At 36.3% G+C, this 22,649-nt stretch overlaps 1 protein-coding gene across 6 annotated transcripts in view; it reads left to right on the forward strand.

The window, feature by feature from the left end:
* Positions 1 to 22,649, forward strand: part of MIPOL1 (mirror-image polydactyly 1) — a 189,524-nt gene that overhangs the window by 78,057 nt on the left and 88,818 nt on the right. For all 6 annotated transcript variants that reach the window (XM_062623492.1, XM_062623535.1, XM_062623499.1 and 3 more), the window contains one exon: positions 20,453 to 20,560. In XM_062623492.1, coding sequence (XP_062479476.1) covers positions 20,453 to 20,560 — 108 coding nt within the window. The remainder of the gene's footprint in view (positions 1 to 20,452; positions 20,561 to 22,649) is intronic.

The raw sequence follows: 22,649 nt of genomic DNA on the forward strand, positions 1-22,649 counted from the left end.
AGTGCAGCTAAAAAAATAAATGAATAAAATAATAAATCCTCACTGAATGAAAATTTAAATATTTTGTGTTAAGCTGTACTACTGTGATACCATTTGCAATTAATACCATTAGTCATGGCTTTTGTTTTTGCATATTTCATGCTTTTATGGCTGTAACTCTTGAATCTAGAAAATAGGTCCTTGTAATTGAAGCCACCATTTCAACCTGCATTTCTCACTTGATGATTCCTTGGGAATTCATACCGTACTTGAATTATTAGTAGTCTTTTGTTAACATTGCAATAGCAGTAGTTATTACAGTTCTAACATCACGAACAATAGGAGAGGGATTCCTACATTAGACCACAAAGGGACTAGATAGATATAATTTAGGGAATGTATATGCTTAGCATAACAAATGCAAATTATTGGAATTTAGATCTGAGTTTGCCTCAGGCATTCATAACATCTGCAGGTTAAAATCTTTCTTTTTGGTGGAGGTGACATCAAATATGAGGGAGGGATTGATGAGAACAGGCTAAGACAAAGCAGAAATAGAGTAAACCGTTAGTGTGCTGTGGCTATCCTCTGGAAAAGGTAAGTAAGAAACAATAGTAAGAATTTGCCAAGTAAGAAACAATAACACAAAAGCCCTCACTGCTTGAACACGTTTTTCAATTTTATTCAAGGAATAGGTTACACTCCTAGAGAACAGACACTATAAACTGTACATTTCCTAAGACCAGGTAAACACAAATGACTTTCAGTTAGTCTTTGAAAGTGTTTTGGTTTGGAGATGTTTGGTTGGTTTGGGGGGGGGGGGGGGGAGGGGGGTGGTGGTGTCATTTTTGGAATACTGGTAGTTATACTATTAAATTATATTTAATGGGGCCACTTTGCAGCATACTTGACAATAGTTAGCTGGTTGTGATTCTTCTCTTTGAATTTTACTTGAATAATTTTTTTTATTCTTCAAAAATTCAAGAGCACTGTCCATTTCAGGGAAAGGTCATGAAAATGTTGGGGTTTTTTTTAAGCTGTAACACTAAAGAGCCTCTGCATATGTTTTTGAGATTTCAAATTTGAAAGTTACTTCTTACTGGGAAGCAGATAGAGGCACTTCTATAACTGTATTGAGCTGTGCATGTGTATGTAATCTTAGATCATTCACTAGATTGCTTAGCAAATATGCAAACTACTTTTTGTATGTGTGAAAACAAATAAAATGGTATAAACTCAAATATTTGATACTACTTTTAGTATGTATTTTCAAGTGAATAAAAAACAAACAACTAAAGCGTGGCTAAACATTGACATCCATCTTCTCCTGTACCAACCCCCTTAAAAAAGCAGACTCAACTGTTTGGTTGTATTTGCTAAGATATGTTTGTTAGTTAACAGATACCGTGTCATACTGGGGAGTTTGAGCCTGTTTTATGACTGATCCTTTGAAAGGAAAATGGAAAAAGATGCTGGCTGTCATGAGAACTAAAACATCGGTCTGTAATGTTCAATTTTGTCTTAACCCATTCAAGGAAAAAATCACTTGTTCAGTTTGTTGTACTACAGTTCTGCCTTTCTTAAATTTTTTTTCTTGCTTGAGTAAACCAGTTAGTGGCAGACATTTAATGAAGATTACATATGGCATAGTCACATTGTGTGATCTTCATAAAATACTTTTAAAGAAGTGGTTTCCAGCAGGAGGCAATAAAGTGCAATGTCTCAACCACCTATTAACCACATCACACCTTCTGGACAGGAATGTTAATACAATTACAGTGTTGGCAGCTGAAGCTGAGGTCTTGAATAAGTCATTACAATTACTTTTCTTTTGGTTTAGAGAAGGGGACCTATTAATTGGTACCGCTTGACGGAAGTAATTTTTTAAAGCTAAATAAGAGATGGCTTATAGTCCAGGAGACGGTGTTTGATATGTTTTCAGTCCTAACTTTCATTCTGTAAACGGTTTGTGTTTGGGGGTGGGGGGAGGAGGAGTGTTTTTGTTTTCGGGGGGGGGGGATTTTTTGCTTGTTTGTTGTGGTTTTGTTTTGTTTAATTTTTTTTGCTGTTGTTCATTATTTTTGGGGGTCGTTTTGTTGGTTTTTTTTAATTAGGAACAGTCAGTTCTGTACAGTGTTTTAAACATTAATAGTGTAAAATTTGTTGTTAAGGAAAAACAGTGGTTTCATGGCTGCCAAAGTACCATCTGTAATACACTGATCTTGAAGCAATAACATAACTGGCAAGCAAACCTGGTTTTACAGCTTTGAATAGTTTGATCACATCCTGCTGTGCAGGAACATGCTTATGACTGTTCATGTAAAAAGTTGGCATGCACCCAGCTGTTCATCTGAAGCAAGTTTTAAGTACCTTTCTCCATTTTGAGGCACTGTTTGGCAGCAGACAGTGCTTTATCATCATTGAAAACCCATCATTATCAGTTTCGACTAATGACTAATAACTGATAAATGCCTGTGCTTACAACAAGCCAGCTTCTGGCTTTTTTTTTTTTTTTATGTTTTGCTCCAGCAGTTTTCCTCTTTTTACACCAAATAAGGTGTAAAGCTCTGTGTTATTGGTGATTCACAGAGCATTAAGGCATTCTCAGTGCACATGAGTGAGCAGGTCTTACTGAGCTAATAAACCCAAGAGCTGTATGAAGTGTAAAAACAACAAAAGCACATGTAAATGGAAAAAAAGTTACTTGCAGATCTTGAGCCCTGAACTGGGGAATAGTCAGGTGACGGGTTACAGTGTCTCATGACACTCTTACGATAGATGTGATCCCTTCACAACCCAGACCACAGTTTGGGATGTTATTTTTCATAATTTGAATTAGCAGTTCAGTTTTAAACTCTGTGTTTTGGTACTCCTTGACCTTCCTGGTTAAGGTTACCAATCGAGTTGGCAGGAGCACATTTGATAGTATTCTCCTAGGTGCTCTGCCAGCATGCTTCCCATACAACCTTTTCCATTTTGCCACTGATATTTGGGAACGGAGAAGAAAAGACAGGACCCTCTATTCGCACTTGTTGGGAACCACACAGCTGCTGTAGGGTACTGATTATTTTGGTCATGGTATTATTTGAAGAGGGAAGTGCACGTAAAGGGGATGTTTAATCTGAGGATCCAAGGACCATGCTGGTTCACTCTTATGGCTGGTTTCATTTGGGAAGGCAAGAGCAAGGTCCTGATACTATCATTTGCAGTGCTTTTCTCTGGGAGGTAGCAGATGAATGGGTATGGGGAAATTACTTGCCAGCAGGATTGTTAAAGAGAGAGGGATGAGCTTTTTGCAAGATGTCCCTTTTGTCCAGAAAATTTAGTGGAAGTCTTGAGAGAAAGCAATAGGGATAAGGAATAAAATATAGAATAGATTAAAAGTATAAATAAATTGTGATTTAAAATTTAAAGTCGCCCTAAGACTGCAGGGAGAAAAGAAACTCGAGTCAAAAAAATGGCTATTGGTTTTATTGGTATTCACATTTGTGACCTCAGGTAAAACCTCATGGGCATCTCTTCTTTGGAGGTAATGCTGAGTGAAAGGTATCCTGGAGAAAGATCACAAAAAAACAAGTTATACAAGCAATTGCGATTAGCAGTGTTGGTTTTCCATTTGATTTTGTTGCACTGGAATGGTGCTTTATAATGCCAGGTTTCATTTCCTGTGTACCTAAATAAAGGTAATCCTTTGAAAATTTTAATGAATCAGTGGTTTAGGAAGTCCATGTTGTACTGAACATAATTAAATCCATGTTTTCTTCACTGCTTCTCAGAATAACCCAAGTGAATCTCACTGTTTACAGAATTTTCAAAGCTCCAGATCCAGTGACTGCTGTAGCTGGGACGCATGGAATAAAACTATTGGAAATGATGTCAAAGAGCATCGAGAATCTTTTGCATCTCACAGAAGGGCAGGTTCTTCCCTACTTGCCTCCTTACTTCTTCCCTACTTGCCTCCTTACTTCTTTTAAAAGTAAACCCAGCTTGAAAATTTATAATTCTTTAGTGTCTGGGATGGTTAGGTATGCTCTGACTCTCTACCTTGGATATATTGGAGCATGAATATTTTCTAGGGTGATAGTTAAATATTTGGCTACTTTCAGATGTGTGAAGTAATTTTTTCTTTTGAGGTAGAAATTTTAGTCCACTGGACACTAAAATAGAGAGGAAACTGGCCAAACAAAATCCTCTTGATGTCTTGTGTTGGGTTTTCTGGTTTGTGTAGGATGTTCCCTAAAAGAGTAACACCTGTTTAACCTTGTGGTGCCATGTTTTCTTTGATCACTGTATGTAACTCGGTTCTCAAGACATTAAGAAAGCTGAGGACAGGTGAGATGTTCAAAGAGGCTGATAGGGGAAGCTTTGGGGACATTATACATATATATCTGTAGTGTCAGATCATCTTCTGCATTGATGTAGCAGAGGTGGTGAATTCTTTGTGGCAGGTATCTGTTATTAGGGCATGAAACTCCCTTTGATTTCATTCGAGCCAGAATTTCATTAGCGAAACTAAGAACTTTGCAACTTACTCCTCTATTTGACTTCAGGTTTTGCATGCATGAGGTCTTCTAGTTTTTGAGTTAATGCTTCTCACAGCTGGGAGTGCAGGTCAGTTGACAGGTCATTAGGAGGGAGAAGAGGATCTGAAGGGAATTACCCCAAGGACCTCTCATACTGAACTTTTGTACTTAGTCCATGTATGCTAAGTATGAGTAAATATGTAAACGTTATTGCAATGTTTCCTTGAAGAGAGGGATTACGGTTGGTCTTTTTGAACTCCTGAAGCAAATTTTTAATTGCTACCACATTTCTTCACTTTACTGTTATAACATTTTGGCTGAATGATGCCCTGAGATACATCATTGTTTGCATTGTTAAATCACCTGTTGTTCCTCTGCATACAGTGTGTTGTGCAGAATTCAGAAAATACACGTTTGCATAGTATTTGAGGGCATAATCAAGCTTTGTGTCTTTAATTGTAAACTTTAATGAATTTCCAGTCAAACGTGCATCTTCTCTTTAGTACCTAGAAACTCCTCACCTCTTCAAAAATGATAGTAAGTTTGCATGCAAGCTTGTTTGATTAATTGCTATTTGACTCATCTATCATGGTGCTAAGCTCTAGGTTCACACAGCTTAGACTTCCAAACCAATTTCTAGAATTAATTTAAATATTTAATGTCAAAACCCTAGGATGAAAGAGAGGAAAAATTCTTTGTATGCTTATTGATCGCATGTTTCAGTAGCAACAACCATAGAGGAAATTTCCAGCGTGACACAAGCAGAATTTAAATAGTATTCCCTCTGAAGAGGTGACTGGATCATTGTGCATGCAATAAGTTCTATAGGTACCAGAACTATTGTAGAGGTACCTGAAGTAAGTTTTCTGTGGTACTTAACACGTCACAGTTTCAAGTTAGGTACTCTGTTGGATTTCAGTTTGTTTACCTGTTGGATAAAATGTTTCTGATTTTCTTTAGTTCGACAAAAAAAAAAAAAAAACAAAAAAACACTTTCTAAGAAATCGTTTTTGCAAACATTCTCAGGTATTTTGCATATCTGGATGAGTTGGCACAAAAATTCTTTAGATAGGTGACAAGATTTTTGTGTTTCATATTTAATGTGGTGTCTGACAAGGTTAATATGTCTAACTTAAGTCTTAGCTCCCTTCTTTGCTTTTACCTACTTACTACTTCTTGAATGTTCAGAGTTGCAACTTTGTGGTTGATTATGTCTGTATTAGCAAGAAGTGTGAACAAATAGGAATTGATCTGAAGTATGAAATAGTTCTCAGCATCTGACACCCAAACTAAGATGTTTCGGGGTGGGTGAGTGTTGCATTTTGTGGGATTTTGTTTGTTTCTTACATTGGAATATGGTAGTCAAGTCCCGTAAACTGAATACTTATTTGTGTCAATATGCACTAGATGCATTCCTGGAGTGCATCTCTGAGTTTGCTTTCATCAAAAAGGAATCCAATTCATGTTCTCGGATAGCACTCCAGAGTGCAACAAAGCATAAGAAGTAGAGACAGGTGAGATAAATACAAACTGCTCCCAAAACCCCCAATGCAAAGCAGTATGCAAATTGTTTCTTCAGTGAGAATTTCTGAATCATTGAGAATTTTAGGTAAAAGTTCAAAGTTTCGTTAGGTGTAAATATAGAAATGGAAAAAATCCATTTAATCCAATAATAATTTAAAAATTAGTTATGTTATAGCTCTGGAAGTGTATTAGTTGAAATTAAGGATAAAAATGAGATGGTGACTTAAAGAAGTAGAATCAGATATATTAGGGAAAAAAAAAACAGCTAAGGGGACGTGCAAGCTGTCAGTGTTCTTGGAGAAAACATTCCAGTGCATTTGTATGGAACCTTTTTTACTTTGAAAATTATTAAACTACTTTATATGCAGACTTTTCAGGTGAAGATTTTGGACCTGTCCACAAGACATAGACAAACTTGGTTCCTTCAAGGAAAAAAAGGTTTCAATCTAGTAGCATAGACATCAAAAAATGATACACAGTATGTAAAGTTTAGATTTAATTGAGCAGTTGAGGTATCTTAAAAGAATAGTAGCCAAACTATATTGCTGATGGTGCCACTGCCATAACATTAGTAGTTGATTAAGAATATTGTGGGACATGGAGCTAAAATGAACTAATAGAACTGCTTTTTGTCGACTTCGCCCCATGCCCCTTTCTGCCATCCCCCAGAGTCCCTAAAGTGAAATATTGACCTCTCTTCTAGCATTGCAGTACCCTTCACAGTCATCCTTATGATTCAACATGTGTGTTAAGTGGTAAAGAGAGGTGGCAAGTAAAGAAATTTAGGTCTGGCAGTAACAGGATATAAGGGAAAAGTATTGTAATGATGATAAGCTGATTACTTATATTCAGCAGAGCAGTAGATGATTGTAACTGAAGTGTAGGACTTAGTAAATATTTTTATTACTTCTATTTCTTTCTAGCTTTGAATTGGTTTCAAATGAGCAGGTAACACAACAGCAGCAGTTTTCTCTTTTGCTTTGGTCTGGACATTGTGAATTATTTTTTTTCCTATGAAGCCATTAATCAATATCAAGTCATCAGGCTTGATGAAGCTATTTTCTTATTGCACTCTAAAGTGCTGCTCTGGCAAAAAAAAAAAAAAAATTGGAATAAGAAAATCTATCAATATTCTCTTTGTGAAAGATTTCACAGTAGCATTAACTTATCTATGTCTCACTCAGCAAGTATGCCTACATTTGTTTGTTGTATGGCTTTACTGTTCCATGCTTTAGATGGCAAGTATCTAAGATTTACCCTCTTTTCCATGTTGTGTTTATTCACTGCTAATTATTTTTCTAGCTGAGTTACTTGAGAACAAAAAAAAATTAGCTTCCATTACCCTCTATTCCAAATGAAGGGCAGGCTTTCCTATTGAGTGTGGTCTGCATATGGTAGTAAGATGCTTTTGTCAGGAAACTTGTTAATGCTTTCTGGTGTTCATGTTTTGTTGTCTTTTCAGTAGTGTTTTTAATCTGTTGTTGAGTATGCTTTGGGTATACACAAAATATCATATTCTGATTTATAGTTTACTATTGTATTGAAAATACTTTATAAAATGGCACAATTCAAATATGTGGAAATACTTAAAGACCCTTAAGTAGCTGTGATGGTGTAAAAGGTATCATACTTTTAGCTGTAACAAAAAAAAAAATTAACTGTGGATGAAGAACAGTTTTAAGTCATAAAAGTATGACAACTTGTTGCAATTCTGGAGTTATCAGAAATACAGAACAAGTGACCAACTATAGGATATTTCATTGGTGTAATGTACTGATGCTTTTGATGTATACTTTGTATTGTTGATAACACAGAAGTGATAACTATCTTTTGAGAGCAATGGGATTTTTAACATTACCTCTAGTTAATAAGTTAGTAGCTATAAACATGTAAATCTAAGTATATTAGTCATAGTTCTGCTGCAGTTACTGATCATCTTTCAGTTATGCTAAGTTTCTTATTTCTTAATTAGATGTAACATGTTTCCCTGCTATCTGCAGAAGTATTACCAATATTTAGATAACGTAGTGAAAAGAGAGTAAAGCTTTCTGTATCAGAAGAATGACTATGAACACTTTGCTTCTAGTTGTCCCATGATTTGTCACCAGTAGGTAAGTTTTCCTTTCAAGTCATGTTAATAATCATGTTGTAATCGTGATGAGGAATTTCATACCTTAGAGAAATTGTTTTACAGATCACAGCAACATTAGGAAATAATAGATTTCACTTGGTTTTGACTGAAAGGGCTCTGCTGGGTTGTGTTCAGGACAGGAGTGAATGCCAGCTGTCTCTATGAGTTGACCTCCATCTTCTGTAACTTTGAGACAGAGTATTCTTTCTCAATTTGCAAGCATTTTTTCAGTCTCATTACTTGGGCTCCTTTTCACAATCAAAATGTTAGGTCTTTAAAGAAATCTCAGTCTGCAAAACTAGTCTTGAAAATCTTACTGTGAAAATGAAAGCATCCAGTGTCAGCCTCCCAGAAGAAACAGCAAAATCCTTGTTAATCCCTTGTGCTGAATAGTCATATCAGCATGCTTTCTACTGTAGGGCTAGCCAGCAGCTGTGTGTCTCATTACATGTTCTTTTTATGTAGTGTGTGTTGTCTGCTATGGTATCCAAACACTTCTCAGCAGTAGTCATGCATTTTACCCATTTTGTTTATTTTGGCAGGAAGGCCCATCACTCTGCTTTTAGAAGTTGTCCTTCTAGCTTTGTGTTTTTCTTAACTTTTTTCTGCTTAGGGTGTCCGACCCTTTACAAATGAGGGATGGAATTGCCAGGAAGCTTTGGGTTGGATGAAGGCAATCTTGGTAATGTGTTCCAATATGCTTTTTGGTCGCATATTGGAAAGCTTTTATGTGGCTGTTAAATCAAAGCTGTATGGTCAGTCCTCTTGAAAAGCGTGCATATATTTTGGTAGCTAGTCACATTGATCCTTGTAAAACGCTTCAGTGAAGCTAAAACTAAGTTTTGTTACAGAGGTAAAATCTTCAGATTCAACCACTACTTAATATTTGAAAAGTCTTAATTCATATACCAAAATCATACAGACTTTTGTCAGTATTACCGAAGCCGAGCAGCACATAGTTTCTAAATGTGTGCATTTGCTTTAGTCTTTTCCAGAGCTTTTGTTTACTTTCTTAAACATTTCTTTATGGGATGCTTTTTGTCTTCTATGTATGATTCATTTTAAGCATGTACAAAGCTGAATTTTAAATTTCTTAAGCTTTTTCAGTGCTTAAGCACTTCTCAGTGCTTAAGAGCAAATTCAGAAAGGAGTCTGAAATACAAATTTGTAATTCAGAATATAAAATCTGTTACCTAGATCCCTATGTTGGTGAGAACAAAATTGATTCCACAGTAACGAAGTTTTATAATTACTTAGTCCATTTTTACACTTATTCACAGACTGTTAAAACACTGATGTTAATACTGCTTTCAAATAGTTCTGATTTTAGTATTGAAGTTTCCTGGAAAAGTATGTTGCTTCCATAGAGAAAGAACAAGTACTACTGATTCAGGTCACTTTTTCGAAAGTGTTTCTCATCCTGACGTACCTGCAGAGCTCTCACCTACCTTGTTAGCTGTTTTGGGGGGAGGGTGTTTGATTTTTTTTTTGTTTTATTTTGTTTTGATCTCTAGTTTAAAGTAGCTTTTATTACTCGCTAAAGAAGTCTGGGAGAATACATTCCACAACAAGAAATTGAAGAACTGCCTCTTAAGCAAATGATGGCTCAATTGAGAGTACAGTATTTATCAGGGCAAACAGATAGCAAGTACTACTAGGAGCACTTACAATCCCATGATTACAGTATCTCAAAAAGAGGTTTAAAACTGTGACATCTATACAGTGATCCATGATACTGTTTTCTTGAATAATGGGATGATATTTTAAAATGGACCAGAAGTATTCCTGTCCTTTTGTGCAGTAAATGCCAACTTAACGTTTAGGCAATACACTTGTTTGTATATGGATTTTAAGAAAATCCATTGAAGAGTATTTGAAAACCAGTTCATTAGAACAGCTCAGACTGTTTACCAGATTTTGTTTTCTTGTCAACTGATATTGGTTGTGTTCAATTAAACAAGGTTACACTTCCTAAAAACATACCTCTGTCAGCAGCTGAGTGCCTTACATGTCTGAGAATCAATTCCTAATTTCTAGATCTAGTTGGAAGATCATGCTGTTGAATGTTTCTCTAAAATTTCTCCTTTTCATACACCTTTCACAACTTCACTACCTCCATTCTACTGTATATGTTTTTTGAGTACCAACACTGTGGATTATTAACAAGGGGTGGAAGAAAGGCTTTAAACAAAAACAATTGTCAGCTATCCGTCATGGTGTGTTATGTCAGATGTTTGACAAGCTGCCTCTTGGCCACAGGCCATCTAGTTCTAATGGAACTAACTGACTGCTTTTCTGAGGAGCCAGTAAAACATGACCATGGGAAGCAATAGCTCTGTATCATTTGGTCAAGTCAGTAAAGCAAAGGTTTGGAGTGTAGTAATCCCAGTTCTGACATGATCTTATCACTTGATTAAGCTTCTTAAACTTTCTGTGCTAATTTCTCATCTGATAAAACAAGACATTCCTATTTACTAACTTCATTTAAGTGTTGGAAAAAGTGATTAGCCAATGTTTATCAAGAGTTATAACATCCCCGAACCCAAGTAAAAAGAGTTATTGAGAAGAATCACATAATAAAGAGAATATTCATTGGAATGAGATGAATCAAAAACATAGACAAAAATGAGACAGTGCAGTGGAATGGACCTCAGAGGTTAAGATGAGGATTGACATAGTACGTGTACATTCTGACATGCAAAAGAAAGGAGGAAAGATGCTGCATTTGAAGGAGAGAGACTAAAGAAAGTGGAGAGGGAAGACTTGTGTTTACTCCTTTCAGGAATGAAGGAGGAGAAATAAAAAAGTAAAATCACTAATAAAAAATAAAGTTTGTGACTTTCTGAAATTTGTGTTTGTTCCTTTTATTAGGAATACATAGTCTTTCATAGTCCTTTCAGTCTTCCTCATTAGAGATATTCAAAAATCATCTAAACATGGTTCTAGGCACCTGGATTTTTGTAGCCCTCCTTGAGCAGGAGGACTGGGAAAGACAACCTCCAGAGATCCCTTCCAATCGCAAACATTCTGTGATTATATTTCTATGTTAGAATGTGCATAGGATCTATCAATCTTTAGGAGGAAATGCGATTGGGTTTTGAGCCCATGTGATAAAGAGGTGGCTGGCTGCTGAGGAATCTGTCCCTATCTTACTGAAGACAAAAACTCAGTGGTATTTTAGGTAATCTGGATTTACTAAGTATTGCCACTGCAGTATCCCATTTCAAAATATTACAGCTTGGTGTGCCAACAAATCACACAATAGTTAGAGCTGGAGTTTAGAATGACCAAAGCTGCCTTGCAATATAGCGTGTAAATGACTGTGTGGAAGCTGCATTGATTTGGGAAATGGATACTAAGGCCATAAGTAAAGGAAGATCAGAATAATATTTTAATATTCAGCTGCCCTGACTGGCTTCTTTCAGATCTTTTTTTGCAGTACTTACTGCTCAAACAGGATGGAAATTGTTTCAGGCAGTCAGTAGGGTATTTCAGTTCTGGTTCCCTTGTAAGTAGTGTACTAAAACATGCCCTGCTTAAATGGCAGATTTATTCTAAGACACCTTTGCTGTTGTGTAATTTTATTCTTTAAATGTTTTTAAAGTTATTGAGGTTACTTACTCTGAATTATTTTTTCCTGTGCAGAAGTTTCTACCCTGAAATCATCTCTTAAATCTGTATGGTGGTATTGTTGCCATGCACTAAAACTGATCCTATTTTAAAGTATTATTGTACTTACAGACCTTTAAAATTTAGGTAATAAAGATACACTTTTTTTTTTTTGCTTTGCTTTCAAAAGAGAGTCTTGACTCTTGAATGATCATTTCCTCTTATGATAAAATTTTAATTAGTATTCTCCATTTGCTATATTATTTCAGAGTAATTTCCATTGCTTTTGAATATAGCACACTGACATGCAATCTATATGAACCTCATTGTGGTGTGCCAATTTCTAGTGTTTCAACAAGTCGGGGGGGGGGGGGAGGGGGTGAGCAGGCATACTAACCTTGCATACTACTCATCAGCTTACATGCTTAGTTTATACATTATTTATTAGACTTATAGGCATGAAATTAAAAAATTGAATTAATAATGTGACTTGCATGTAAAACAGAAGTCACTTATCTTTGACAGGCAATTAGGAGAAAAGCCACCAACACTCAGGTTAGTTGAATGCATTTTTGCTTAATTTCAGGCCTAGTACAGCCTCATGAATAAATGTTTGACTCCAGGTTACTGGGTTTGTATTCTGATTAGAAATGACTGTAAAGAATGGATCAGAGGTGAGGTAAGATTTCTAACTTATATGCAGTTGATGCAGGAAACTGAAGGCAACCCAGTTTTGTGGCTGTAGCAGCTCCTGCTGTTAAGTTTCCCCTGCAGATCATGAGTCTGTCAGCAACCCCCTGTTAGCAGAGCTGTGGTAGCCTAGTGGCACAGCCAGTACAGGAACCCTGCCAAATGACCTGTGAATCACATATAGCTCAAGAACATCACATTTTCCTTTCTCTTTTTCTCCTTGCGCATTTTTTATCATGAGTGTCATTGATTAGGAAAGTCTGTGTGCGCCTGAGTTTTTTGAAAAGTAGACCAAGCTCATCTTGATCTTTGAAATATCATCACTGAAAGGGAGTGTAAGAATATGTAGAGAATGGAGCTGGGTGAGAGTGTGTCAGGGGGCTACTCAGTGCTGTTGAATAGCTGCATATGTAAGGATGGTTAACATGAAGAGTGGAAATAGTTAAAACTTTCAATCTGAATTTTCTGAATGTTTTTCTGTGCACTTGCATTCCTTTAACTGTTCAAATGAAAATAAATGAAAGTTTGTTTTGCTGCATTTTGAAGTGTTCAGAAGTAGAAAGGGAAAGGAATGGTAGGAGGAAACCAAGTCATGTATACAGCATATTATCTGCCTTAATACTGCAGGTTTTAACTGGCTCATAGTGACAAGGAAGACAAAAATGTTTCATTTTTATTTTGAAGCATTTCTTTTTGTGGCTTCAGATGGAGTATGATGCCATTGCACTGCTGCTGTGAGAAAAAAAAAAGGTGTTTACATTTAAGTGCGTCTCTTACTAATAGACTATAACATTTTAAAGATGCATGTGTTTCTGAGGCCTGAGCTTTACAAAAGCACTTCTCTTTCTTAAAATCCCAGTAGTTCTAAGCTGCTGGGCATTGTATAAATAATCATTTAAACACATTTTTTGATGATTTGCCAAGACTTTAAAGAGAAGTATTTTCTTTCAGAGGTTAGAAAACCTTAATTCAAAATCGTAATTTAATGGAAAAATCTTTCTAGTTATTATTATGTAGAAACTCATTTATTTCATTATTTCTTTTAAAATCATTATTTTAGAAGAAAAAGGATAAAATGTATTTATATAAGTGCTTCCAAACATCTGCAGTTCAAAGTACATAATTCACAGTGACACCAAAGGTTGATTTGTGTTTTGACTGGATGACTTTGGTATTATTTCTGTCTGCAGAGGAAAGAGTTGTGCAGCATCCAAGTGGCACAAGATGTTTGCCTCTCCAGAAATCGTGATGAATTTGGGACAAGGGGCAGATTGTTCAAAAAAAAAAAAAAAAATATATATATATATATATTGAGGGGAGGAGGAGAGATGGGCTGTTGAACTGAGAACACTTGCATTCCATTTTGGCTGGGAGCTACTCTGAGGTTCAGATCATTATAAATGAAGTAAGAAAAAGTGAACAAAAGAATAAACTAAGAAAAGAATCAGCTAAATTGTTTTTGTTTCCTTCACATGATTGTTTATTATCTTTATATTTTTAGGTCACCACCTGTAGAAACGTAACAGGTGAAAAAGTAGCCACGTTTCTTGGCCCTTTTCATGTTTGGTGTCTAGAATAATAATTTCTACTTCCATTGTTCATTGCAGCTGAATATATGTTAACTAATTTCAGAATGTCTCTGAAAGTAGTATGCTGTGCAGTAGTAGGATCATGGTATCCAATAACGTCATCTTTTAGTGGTATCGTGCATTTTCTGTTAAGATATGGTGTGTCATTTACTTCACTGATGAGCATTTTGTTTAAAATGCATGAAGACGAAAATACATGCTGGAAAACAGTGCATCTTCCATTCAGATCAACTCCTACTCTTCCAGAATTTGGACGACAAAAACCATTTTCCTAAGTTATTCAGTAGGAATTAGGTTATCTTTATTTTTCACTACCTCATTAGCTGAGATACCAGTTTTGCAAAAATGAATGATTTGAGATTACTCAAAGAATGACTATGAAAGGCATTGGCAAAAGCAGTTTTAATATTAATTTATAAAAGTGTGACTTAACAGAATTTGGTGGCAAGCTTCAATCTATTATTTATTACATGGATGAAGCCTACAAAGGAAAGTCAAGGTAAAATCAAGGTAAAGAGGATTCATACAAAGATTGAAGACACATAGGAAAAGGGGGACCCTCCTGTTGAGTCACAAGGTTCAGAATAAACCCCCTTGATTTCTAAACTCCTAGTGGAGCCTATGTGTGGCTAGATCTCAGTCTCTCTCAGCCCTTAGTCTCAGACTTGGTCAGTGGATTAGAGCTAAGTGATTACAAGTGTACCAATTCAGCACAAGACCAGCAAGTTCTTCATGCATAGAAGTCCACAGAATGTAGAGTATTCACTGTTTGAAGCAAAGTTTCTGATAAAGAATCAAGTAATTACTCACTGTTTGACCCATGGTAAGTGACTAAGCACTCACTTTATGCTTTTGTCTGACTTGAGGAAAAATACATTACCTTAAATTTAATGACAGAATGAAGCTATCTGTGGGAGGCTCTGGCTATGAACAAGATCTGTTATTAAACTACAGAGACTATAAGACTGATGGGGTGAGATCACATTAGACCAAAGATCCACCTACCTCACCACCCTGACCCCACTCACCCAATAGCCTAGGCTCCAGGAAGTGTATGAGAGCAGGGCAAGCATGTTGCGGTACTTCCATCTACATACTGTCCCTTTTTTCAGCAATATCATCTTGTGAGTTTATGCCAGTGCTGGTTCTTAAGATTATAAGCATTGACGATTTTGACAATGACTTCAGATGAACATTTTCATAAAGTGTGTACTATTTGGATGAGAAAATCAAATGTAATTTAGAATTCAGGAAAGAATTTTGTTCTGAATTTTGCCTCATCTTAGTCCTAATACATTTATTTCATTAGACTTTGACCCTCATACCTCTATTAACAGACACAAGTCAATTCCTTTTTTTTCCCTAGCATATAAATTGCATGATGCATAGACCCCTCCCATGCCTTCTCTCCCCCCTGCCCCCAGCATATTGCTACAAGTTCAGGAGGGGTTAGTTTGTATTCCTCTTAATAAAGGTTATAAAAGCATAGTACTCTGTATAGCAAATTTAAAAGCAAATATAGGTGTATCAGTATTAAATAGCCACCAAGACTGTATTTGTAGTAAGGTTTACATTTTTTTGTTGTATTCAGCTTTAGCTGTTGCTTCCTTAGGCAAGCAGTGTCACAGTACCCTTTCTTTGAGTCAAATATGCACTGAAATGCAAAATGCGCTTGACATTACTATCTTTTCAGTGAGATGAGAGCAAGGGACTCCAGTGTAGCAAAACATTTATGTCTCATTGAAAACAGGTGAACATTCTGATTCACGTAAGTAGCACAGAGTTATATATGCTTCTGCATGAGGGCTCTGGGAATGGGTGTTGTCTTCATATAAACAATCTGCACAGGGACCCAGTGGGTGTTGCTCTGCTCAATGTTAATGCTTTGCTGTATTCTGTCTTTGTCTCTACTAATGTTATTTCTCCAGTGGCTTGTATTCTTGTGTAATGTCTGTACCTTTTACCTTCAGAACACCTCACTGAAGAACCATGTTAAGTAACAGTCAAAAAATAGCTATCAATCTGTGTAGGCATGGCAGGCACTGTAACGCCATGTTTGCATGCTATAGATACAAGATGAAGATAATGCTGAAAAGCTGGCAGCATGTTAAAGATGATTTGTTTATACAAGTTATGTTTGATATGTTAATGCAACCTCTTTTTCTAGTAAAGGCCAAACAATATTAAGTGGTTATCTGCATTGATTTTTCTATCTTCTGAAATAATTCATTGTAAATCATCTTTACTCTTTTTGAGTACCTGGAACTAGGACCGTCTTTTAACAGTCTCTTTCTGGGTGAACCTCAAGGACTTTGCTCATGTTGTTCTCCTGATCCGCTTCTTGACCTCTCTGTCAGTGTCCCCTTTTAGCAGGTTTTTGCAATTTTTTGAGATTTCCCTCAACAATCTCACCTGGATAGTTACTGAAAGGGGTCAGCAGCCACTGCAGGTTGAACCGGTGCCTCTCACAAACATCCTCGTTCTGCTGAATCATATTAGCTGTTGCTTGTTAGTAGCATAATGATCTAAATTAGAAGATGGGAGAGAAGAACAGGTGTACTTGCTGTCCATCTTTTCTTTCCTGTCTCATTCTCTTAGCCTTTTGGTATGTGCCCTGCTTTGCTTTTCATTTTGTGTCTTAGCTGCTAGTGATATGTGCTGTGCTGCATACAAGGGTATTTGTTTTGAAAGACTGAGTGCATTTAGAAAAGCATAGCCATGTGGTTATGGTTAAAGAGAAGATTTGAATGCCCATTGCTGAGAATGGATAACGTTGAGGTGAAAACTGTACAGCTGGGCACTGACGGTTGCTCAAGGAACAGTTGGCATAGGTTTAAAGAGGTTCACCTTGTGATTTGAGGGTTTGAAAAAAAGAGAGGAAACCTTTTTTCTGATTGGGTTTGGGGTTTTTTTATATCTTCTGTATTGCCTCTTCTGGCAGCAGAACTCTGAATGCACAAAGTAGACCATGTGATGAAGCTAATTCTTGGTGGATTGTGTCATCATAAAATGACATGTTACTATTTGTGAGGCTTTAATATCTTTTACTCAGCAAAGTAGTATTCTGATCAAGGCATATTCTCTGACATCCATCTATGTTGCTCTTATACTCCTTGATGTATACAAAGTATCTGAGGTAAAGAAGCAGTTGTCTCAATTAACAGCCTCTGTTAACTAACTAACTAACTGACCTCTTTCAGAACATTTTAAGTTCATAGGAACTTCCATTTAAGTGGACAGTTACACCTCAGATCAGATGTGTAGACAACCTATGTTGCACAAAATATTTTGTGTCTGAATATAAGAAGACTCTGAAGGTTTCCCAAGTATGAGTTTTCACAAGTTTGGAATAACAGGATTTAGACATTCTCATTTAGAATATTTAAAATTAAACACTTCCTTTAGCTTTTAGCTTTCTTAAAAGGATACAGCCAACGTTTCCTTTCTGCCAGTACTGAATTGGACGACGTCTTCTCTTCACTGTGCTCCAAAAAGCACTTTTATATATGTTTTTAGGAGGAAATCCAGTTTCTTACTTGTAGCTATTGGCATTTTAGAGTCCTGGAGTGAACCAATAAAAACACATGTTCTTTTAAAGAACATCTATTTTCACTGGACCTTTCTAACAACCAGTGACACAGAATTCAAAAAATGTTGGCTCAAATGCATACAAGGGATGCATTGTTTTAAATTCTATTTTTAAAACTTTTCTTTACAGCATTACACAGAAATTTCCTATGCTCTTTTTCTTATGAAAGAGTGCATGCTTTTAGAATGCTATTTTAATGTTTTAAAAGTAGTTCAGGTATCAAAGCGTTGTAGAGTCTAAAATTTCCTAGACAGCTAGGAATAAATACATTCTGATTGATAATTCAGAACATCGTCTGTTAATACATTATTTCCAACATGTTAAGACACTTATGTTTAGAGGTCAAGTTAGATCGCCATTTTTGTCAGTGATACCTTCAAAATGGATTCAAGTTGTATGCTGGCTGATTAAGCCTAGTTGTTGGTTTGGGTTGGGTTGGTTTTGGTTGGGTCAGGTTTGGTTTTGTTTTTTTTTCAGATATCAACATTCTTGTGGGAATGAAATTAAAGATTACTTACAAAATGGTACAAAAGTAATCATGTCAAGATTGACTTGATAGGAAGGTCCATCCCTTTTATGTTACTTGTGCTGCATCTTTATCATACATGCTCTATATATGCTGCATGATACCGAGTCCCACTGCTAGTCCTGTAGCTAGGTTTTGTTCTTAGCATATTTTCACTTCCTTCTTGGAGCCAAGAGAATAGCATGAATATAAATTAATATTTTAAAGGTAGATTGAGGTTTTTGCCTACTTAGTAATATTTACTGTAAGAAACCTGTGTTGTTATCAAGTTGGGAATTCCAAAGCACTGTTTTGAAGAGTGTTGGCAAAGCAGAAAAGTGGGAGGCCTGCTGATCTTACATGATGTAATCTGTAAAGTATCAAAATAATACCTGAAGTAACAATTTTTTTTTTTAATGGTGTTTAGATCATATATGCTGCAGGAAAAAAAACAAAAGCTGTTAGAAAAAAAAATTCATAATCTGGGTTTAGTTCTTCAACAGTTTTATTAGAACCTTCATGTCTGCAGACATAATTTGCATACTGGAAATGGAAAAAGAATTACAGCTGTCATTCTGTGATTTGTGATTTTTTGGTGTGTGTGAGTTAAACATAGACATTACATGTCTCAAGTCTGAAAAAATACTTGCAATCAAATGTATCTTAATATTTTTTCTGTGTTTTGCTATTTTAATGGAAAGTGTGGTTTTTTCTTGCAATAAAATTGAAACTCTGCATCAAGAAACTTTATAACAGGCTGAGAGAGTGTGCTAGGCCAGAGAGATTTGCTGCCTTTAATATAAGTAATCCTATTAGAAATGAGCCCAGACTTCTAACAGAAGTAATGAAATACAACAACAGTTATGTGAATTGAGTTTTTTTAATAGTGCTGTTGAACGCCTACACTTATTTAAAACTTATTCAAATATGGGATTGAATCATTCTGGTTTATATACAATGCTGTAAACCTGATATGCAGTACATGGCTGAGGACTTACTTTGTGTCTAAGAAGTATATGTGTTGGTATGTCTTTAAAGTTTCTGTCTTGAGATCCTGTAGTACTCCATATTTTACTTAGACCTCAGTTATAATTTTTGCAGTCCCACAGCTCTCTATTTTACAGTTTTCCATTTGGGGGGGGTTGTGGGGTGTTTGGTTTTTGGCTTTGCTTGACATGAACCATGCTTTGTTATCCCACCTACTGAATTGCTCAGTAATAGGTTGTATACACATGTATGGGAAGCTCGGTTCTGTGTTGTCCACTCACCAAAATAGCACAAGAGAGTTATGATTTCACAGCAATGCTTTTGAGACAGCAATGCTTACATGGGCATTGTACAATGGTTCTCATTCCTTTTTGCTAGTGTTTTCAGAAAGTATTTATTAAAATCCTTTTTATGAATTTATTTTCTTTTATTCTAACAGTCTATCAGCTTTGGATTTTTGGTGGTGATATCCGAACTACTTGCTTGTATTATACCATTGTAAAGAGTGTTCCTGCTAATATTCTGGTTATCCCTAGTTCTAACAGTTGTTCCTTTGCACCTTCCTGGTACTTTGTTTGGTTTGTGGGGGTTTTTTTCTCTTTTTTTTTTTTTTTTTTGTGAATAGTGGGGTTTTAATAAGGTAATGATCTGTCTGCTGACAACTAATTACTCTTTCAAACCAAGATAACTGGGCAAGACCGCTTACACTTGCCATAAAAAATGGTGAAATATACTTTAGCTCACAATTTGCAGATCTTTAATCTTTAAAATAGGTGTTCAGCAGACAGCGGTAAGTATGCGTGTGTATGCATACAGCAGCAAATGTTAAATTTTTTATTCTTTGTCACTAAATTAAATATTTAAACAAAACAATCTTAAAACTTCTTTTCTTTCAAGATGTGGTGTGTGCTTGGAAATTAGAGTAATCTGTTAGCGTGAAAAATGCAAGTATAAAAATTACATGTATATTTTCTAATAAAAGGCTGGGTCTTGGATTTTGGAAGAGGTTCTTTGCTTTTCTAAGCACATGTATTGCTTCTTGCATTTTTAAGACATTTTAAAATATTCTGCAAAATGTCTTTATTTGATACTAAACTTGGGGGGGGGGGGGGGGGGGTGGCATACAGTTAGACCAGGAAGAAACTGAATAATGATACACATTTGAAAAACTTCTCTGTAGTACTGGTCTGGAATTCTGACTCGCTTTTGTCTGATGCTTTCACTACTGCAGAAATGGTGATGGGGTTATTTACGTTAATTCATTTGGGTTGTTGAAAAAAATATGCCCACACTTCTCTACTTAATGGGATTCTTTCCTCGTTGCAGTGCAAACGGCTGGAGCAGGAGCTTCATCATCTGAAAGAGCAGAACCAGACTTCAGCAAACAACACGAGACATCTGACTGCTGAAAACAATCAAGAACGTGCTCTGAAGGTAAATCTCCATTTCTTCTTGCAGGCAAATTAAGGTTGTAAGCCCCTGGTGCCAGCTTTCTGGGCTGCATATATCAGTTGTGTACATTTCGGCAGAAGTGAGCTATGGTGTTTGCCAACAACCCCTTCTTTAAACACAGATACAGCACCCTTCTGCTATGGTTTTATTTTATTTTGTGTATGAAAACAATAAGGAAAAAATAACATATCCTCCCAAGTTATTGGGCCAGTAATTAATGCTAAATTCTTGCTGGTCTGTCCTTGCAATATTGCATTTTATAATGTGAAGAAAATTGCAACTATCTGCCTCACGGTACCTTTAAAACTAATATTTTAAAGCATGGCTGTTTGATCTGCTCCCAGCAGTGTGTGCTATATTAATAACATTGTTGACCGATACTACTAGTGACCGCATAGTTGATACTACTATTTGCAAAAGGGTAGCCGGTTGGAATTGGGAGGAGGAATAATAAGTCTTGTCAATAAGAATAAAAATGAGCAGAGAGGCGGGAGAGGGTCAGAGAAAGGACAGTAGAAAGTGACAAGTTATTGCTGCTTTGAGGAGGGGAAATTGTAATATCAGTGGAATGGATAGCTACGTAACCAGCAATCTTTACCGCTAGCCAGAATAAAAGACTCTGCCAGGTAAGATGTACAAGCATCATGCACACATATTCAACCACTGTATTCTTTAAAATCTCTTCCATGGGTAGTGGAGAGACTACAAATACAGAAGTTACTCTGTTGATACTGTGTCGTTGTTTTAAAACTGTGTTTGACTTAGGCAGTAAGATCCAGACCTATCTCATTTATAAGCAGATTTTCCTCTGCTTCCTTTTTCTTTCTTTTACATTCTGGAAACACTGTTACTCACCTAACAGCTTTACCAATGCAGAGTTAGGAATAAAGGTAAATCCTCGTGTAGTTTGAAATTTCTCAGTTTGAAAAAAAATAAGAAAAAAGTATAATGAGTAAATGGAGAGAGGCTGTGTGCCACACAAATGCTGTATATTCCATGGGTTTATAACTGCCATCAGAATCTACAGTGAATTCTGCCAAATCAGGTATGCAATCTGAAAGCATTCCATCCTCAGATTACTAGAAATAGAGATTGTAAAGATTCAGGGCTTTTTCTGACCACAATAACAGCATTGTTTTGAATCTGGTGCCACTAAAATTTAGTGCTTGCTGAGCATGGTGCTTATTGAACATAGTACTGTTTTTCATTAATTGTATGCTGACATTTTTTCTGTGTCATTGAAAATATTATGCGCAGAGTCCTTCTGTTAGAAAACAGAAATGTCTTATTGAAATTACACTTTTTACGTTTAATATTGCCTGACATAATGCTTACAGAATAATTATATTTTCAGAGCAAGTAGTGACTTAATAGTTCAGAGTGTTACTAGGATTTCCTTCTAAGCCTGATATTGCTCTCCCAGCACCTAATCTTTAAAGAATTTAATTTCTGGCTGTTACAGGCATTTTTTAACTTTTCAAAGTTAGAGGTTAATTGGTGGTAGTCTTTTGTAGATGAGAGTCAGGGGAAGAAAAAAGGAATTCTTTTCAATTTTTGATAAAGTTGAACTTTTTTTTATACTATTCCTCTGTAGAGTTTGTCTCAATTCATGTTACCATTGCCTACAGTGAGGACAGGTCCATTGTAGTCCTTTTAAAAGGCTGATGGGTCAGGTTGAATTCTTGACCTTGAAAAATTTAAAATTCCCCTGTGAAATATTGGCAGCAGTAGTTAGCTTTGATATACAGGGCATGAACACTCATCCTGACCTAAGCACTCATGTAAATGAAAGGCTAATCACTCCTTTTTTAGTGTAGCTACAGCCTAGAAAACATGGAGTGGCTGGTAGGGATGAAAGTCGTGTCAGCAGCTCCCTTAGAAAGGGGTTTGACTGGTGCTCTAGGCCTGGCTGCAGCTGTCTGGGTGGCACCTGCTGCCAGCAGTGGAAGAGCTCCCTGCCAGAGAAATATCCATCTGGAGCCCCCTGACAGGTAACACCATGTAGGGTCTTGGCACACACCTCCCTTGTGAAACCAGGAGCTTCCACCTCCTGCCTCTTGTATGCACTTAG

This window comes from Pezoporus occidentalis, unplaced genomic scaffold (assembly GCF_034315485.1).
Source record: "Pezoporus occidentalis ecotype Australia unplaced genomic scaffold, CSIRO_AGI_Poc_V1 ctg108, whole genome shotgun sequence".
NCBI lineage: Eukaryota > Metazoa > Chordata > Aves > Psittaciformes > Psittacidae > Pezoporus > Pezoporus occidentalis.